Below are 5,254 nucleotides of genomic sequence, written 5' to 3'. Positions count from 1 at the left end.
AACTAAATCCTTCAAAAGCTTGGATATACAAAATAACAGTCCCAAAATTTTTTCCCTTTCAACAAAGGGATAGGTCTTTGACCACGTTAAGAGCTTCGACTCCGAACTAATCAAAATGGTGAGATGAGTCGATGAGAGGCCATTCGAATTCTAAATTCGTGAAACTTAGCAATATCAGTTACTCTCCGCTGACTTTACACAGTTTACCAAGCCAGCAAGCCATAGTTAATCCATTGGAGCCTTGGAACACACAACAAATTGTATGACAATAATCGAACTTGAACTGATATAAAAGACTTTCACAGTGCAGCTCTTAGTCTTTCATTTGTATCTTCGTGCTCAACCTAGAGCACACAGTATATTTTTTTTTATAAGAAACGATATTTTATTAATTATAAAAAGATTACAACTTAAGTTACAGAAGTGGACTAGAAGTTCACTTTGTCAACTCACAAACCCAAAATGGAACTAACATTTGACAGTATTTTATTAATTATACTGTGTGCTCAACCTAGAGCACACAGTATAATGTTAGAAGCAATTACTTTCCTATGGACGTTGAATGAAATATACAAACACGTAGTATAAGGGGAATCAAGGGAGTAGATATAAGGAAAATAGAAAATACTAGAGTCGTAACTTACCTCAACAAGTACTTTTGCTTTCTTCTTCAACTTGTCTCCATGTTCTTTATCCAGCTTTTGTGCAGAATCCTTTCTTCCTTTCTTATGTTCAACAAACAGGGTCTCTTTGATATCATCGTCCATTTCATCTGCAACATCTGTATTTTCAAAAGAACTAATAGCTAAGCAATTGAAGATCTACAAATCAAAGGCATTGATGCTTCACAAAAGAAATAAAATCAAGTATCCATTTGTAGGAATCTACCACTCTTAAAGCTCGACTAACACGTTTTTTCAAGAAAAGAACAAAGCCACGAGAAATTTTACCAGCATCATCATCCATTTCAGCTTCTCTGAATGCGAATGCACCAAAATCTTCCATGTCCTCCTCCTCTTCAAGCTCCTCGTATCCTTCAACATATTCTATCATAGGTTCCTGCACATACCAACAATAAAATATTGCTCAAATGGAGAACCAAATAATCACCTGGATGAACGGCCACCCATTTTGCTTACCTCTTCTTCTTCATAGTCACTAACAGTATCTTTTACAGCCTCTTTATCAAGGATTTCATTGTACTTGTCTACAGGATAATTATAGATGACACCATAAACTCCTTTCTTCAGGCGTTCAAGTAACTCCTTTTCTATATTCTGCAAGGAGGTATTAGTTTTAGTTTCCCCAAGGCACACCCCAACACAAAATTATGCAAAACATTATGCAGGGAAGCAATAATGTATTAGGATACCGACTTTCTCTAATACTGCTGCCTTCAGAGCCTTTTCCTCTCTTCGAGCTTCTCTTTTCTTTTCTTTCCTAGGTGTTGTCATGATCTTCTCTCTGTACATATGACATCGCGTTAAAAGTATATCAAAGATAAACAATGCATTACTCATCATTAAGCAAGGGAGAGTGGAGAGAATGCTTAAACATGCATTACCACTAAAATGGAGACCAATGGAGTTCAATTTAAGTTAGCTAAACCGAAGGCTACCACCATAAAATTACATGAATGCAAGTATCCAATGCTACAAAGGGCCACAGGCAAACAAAACAAAAAACAAAATTTAAAAGTCTCCACAAAATTTGAACAGAGAATCACTAGCAAATTACATCTTCCAATGCTTAAAATATTGCATTTGGGTAAAGAAAGTGTGAACCTTATTTTTAAGGTAAGTTTCCTCGTGCGAATACGCATTTGTGTCATCTTAGTTAATCTTTGCTTTGTTTTGTGTACAAGTAGTTTCGGCCAGTACATCTGTCAAAATCAACAGCAATTGATGTTCAGGAATTGTGAGAAACATGAAACATCAGAGCAAAATCAGTGACATGATTATACCAGGTGCTTGTCAATTGTTTCAAGGGCCATCTCATAATTTCTCGGCAATTTAACTCTTTCCCACAATTTATTGGGCATATGCGCTCTTTCTATAGTTTTCATATACAAATAAAAAACTCCTGCGAAAAAAAACCATACATCCCACAACAAAATGAATAACTGGAACAGATCAGAATATAGAAACTCATACAGATGTACTATCATTAATTGCACAAATATATACCCTCATGGTCGCGTATGGTGGTGTAGCGACTGTTAGCGAGAGGACAGGAGCTCCGATTGCAAATACCCGTCACATTATAAGGGTTTCGACAGAATATCCCAGTTTCGATTCTATCAGTAAAATACACCAACGAAATCAACAGGAAAAAAAAAACCACACATCAAGATCATAACAAAAAAACTCAAACGTCAGTTACAATTTTAGGGTAAAAACAGAAAAACGTTTACTTGGCCATGAAACTGCAATGCTTGTGCCTGATGACTTGCCATATGACCTCGTCGTGCTGCATTTTTCAAGTTTTATAGTGGGTAGTATGAGAAGGATAGCTCCTAAATGGTTAAATTTCCACCAATTGGTTGACAGCAATGGTTGTCGTAATGCCCTGACTGCGGAACACCACCGCAAAGCTGAGGTTTTGCGATGGCAGACGAACTAGGGTTTATTTCCTATGAAGGTACAAGGGGAAAAATTCGGTTGCCATTCTGTACGTATATAATATAATATTTTAAATTTAGCTCTATATTAATTTGAAATTACCATTTTAGTCCAAAATGTATTGGCGAGTCACCAATTTATCCTTCTTGTGTCATTGGCACATGAGCCATAATAGACGCTAGCAATCGAGGCACACACGATACGTGTGTGATGTTATATATGAATATTAACTATAAAATGTGTTATATAAGTATGCTAAGAGGTAACATTGTGCAAAGATTGAAGAAGGTTTAAAATAACAAGTGTATCTTGTCAAACAATTGAAACGACATAATTATTGATAACATTAAATCGTACACAAAATTGAAATAAATTTCATGACATGTTACATGTCCAAACACAAAAATCCTTATATAGAATGAGTGCAAGAGAAAGTTATTGAAGTTATTAGCTTTTATGTTTTTCTTATAGCTGATGATACACATATGTCGCATATATATCGTAACAAATAAATAATAGGTATACCTTGAAATATATTTTCATTTCATTCTAACATACATTTGCATATGTGTTACATATGTAACGTAACAAATAAATAATATTTATACCTTCACGCATATTTATCCTTTCATTCTAACATATATTTATCTAAATTTCATATAGATATTCCACAATAAAATAAATCCATATAAGTTAATAGTCATATTCGATGAAGGCGAAGCGCTAATAGCATGAATCTGGATTTCCTGTAATCGGAGAAGCTGAAAATCTCACGACTCCATCTCTCCCCCGATTTCCATGTCGCTTGAATTGAACTAATAGTACAACATCCTATCAAAATTGAAGAAATGAAAAGGATCGTGAAAACTAACGAATAGAAACAAAATAAGAAAACAAAAATTGACAACCCGAACATTAAACAAAAACAATTTATAAACTTAAGTGTAACATATTTGAGCGAGCTCTTCAAGGGACAGAAACACGATATTTAAATATGTGGAGGCTCTGATTGATGAAGTCCGAAGAATATGGAAAATTGGTGGATGGTCGTTAAATCTCCAGCGATCAATCTCTTTGCATCTGCAAAATCTTAAATTTGTTTCCAAAGTTGAATCTTAGATGAACATATATAATTAAAAAAATATCTTGGATTATTAGAAAGAGATGAAGACTGGAGTGACCATTTATTCAATTTATTAATCGAGTTACAACTCTATTAATTGGAAGGAAACTCGTTAATTTCATATGGTTCAATGACAATCTTAAACATTGGATTTAGTTTCATATAACGTATTTTCTACGGAGAGACACGAATTTGTAAAAAAAAAAAAAAATTAAACAAATCAAAAGGATGAAAATAATCAATAAAATAACTAATGATAGGAAACAAAGAATAACTATAACTGATTATGAAACAAATGCAAATGCATTATTTAAATTTAATTTGTCATCACACATATTGCTTTCTCAAAGAAAAAAACACACATTTATAAGAATGCAATGACTTCGGTGGAATTATTGATATTATAAATCATACAATATATATATCAAAAATAATATTTTTCCTGCAAATTTTGAATTTTGAGAAACAACGCCATGAAGAAATTATTTTTAAAGGATTATAGGATAGAAAGCAACCAAATCAAGGCAAATAAAAAAGTTAACAAAACCCGATTAGTTTGATAAAACTATTAGTAAGCCACCATTTTTTTTCTTTTGGTACCATTGCAGAGGAAAAACTTGTTTTGGTAATCGAGGCTAGCTGTTTTTCAAACTCAAGCAAGAAAATAAAGAGACTAATGGACCTACTTAGTTATATGATCTGTAGATCGTGCAGTTTAGAATGCTCATTCAAAATAATGCTTATTTACTGTAGGCATGATATATTAAAAAATAGGAGATAACGGATCGATATGGCAATCAACCCGATGGAGGGGGTGGACCGTGTATTTATTGTTCATCATCTTGGATTGAGAGAACTGATACCCCATGCGATATACCATCTAAGCTGTGTGTTTCATCAGTCCTACTTGGGTGTGCTTAATACAAGACAGTTTTAAGTAAGGTTTGTGAGGTTTTTGTATATAGGAAAGGGATTGAATTGGGAAGAGCTATTGTTTAATTTTGCTAAAGTTGCCAAAGGTTTTCCAATTCCATTGATAATTTGCAACAGAAAGCACATGTTTATAACTTTCTCTTCTGCTTCTTGTAGCTTTTGTGAAATGGATTGTTGAACTATTTATGCAGTTGTTATGGTACATTAATTCTTATAACCAGTAAACAGAGTAATTATGCAATCTTTCATTTTAATCAAGCTCGTGAGTAAAAACTAATGAAACACAGTAAACAGACATAAGAAGAAATCCAGCTGTCTTGGTTTCACTGCTCATGATTTACTCGAAACCGAGATGTAAAGTTCATATTTTCAAAGTTTTATTTGAACTGTTATTACGTAAGATTACAAGTCTACCCGAAAGAATAACTTCAACATTTCTGGTATTTAACTTGTACATATGATGGATGAATTCGAGTATAACATAATACTGGATCGAGTCCGAGTAGATCCCAAGTAATAAGATTGCTCGTTGTCGCACAGACCTTATCTATTGCAGTTTACCCATAGCAACACCCAG

At 33.7% G+C, this 5,254-nt stretch overlaps 1 protein-coding gene across 3 annotated transcripts; it reads right to left on the bottom strand.

Annotated features, from left to right (window-relative positions):
- On the bottom strand, positions 1 to 2,668 carry LOC140835221 (uncharacterized). 3 transcript variants are annotated; one of them, XM_073200680.1, is made up of 9 exons: positions 2,414 to 2,668; positions 2,187 to 2,296; positions 1,964 to 2,082; positions 1,785 to 1,882; positions 1,377 to 1,464; positions 1,140 to 1,277; positions 951 to 1,059; positions 645 to 772; positions 1 to 344 (listed from the first exon to the last, which is right to left on the bottom strand). In XM_073200680.1, the coding sequence occupies exons 1-9, from the start codon at positions 2,473 to 2,475 to the stop codon at positions 300 to 302; spliced, it is 897 nt and encodes a 298-aa protein (XP_073056781.1). In that variant the 5' UTR covers positions 2,476 to 2,668; the 3' UTR covers positions 1 to 299. The 3 variants fall into 3 exon arrangements, with proteins under 3 accessions (XP_073056781.1, XP_073056782.1, XP_073056780.1); XM_073200681.1 differs by having other exon boundaries at positions 645 to 781; positions 1,964 to 2,052; positions 2,414 to 2,667; XM_073200679.1 differs by having other exon boundaries at positions 645 to 781; positions 2,414 to 2,666.
- Positions 2,669 to 5,254: the final 2,586 nt, after the last annotated feature.

Source organism: Primulina eburnea, chromosome 6, assembly GCF_022965805.1.
Source record: "Primulina eburnea isolate SZY01 chromosome 6, ASM2296580v1, whole genome shotgun sequence".
NCBI classification, from domain to species: Eukaryota; Viridiplantae; Streptophyta; class Magnoliopsida; order Lamiales; family Gesneriaceae; genus Primulina; species Primulina eburnea.
The sequence above is the reverse complement of the archived record's forward strand: the minus strand, read 5'-3'. Positions and strand labels throughout refer to the sequence as shown.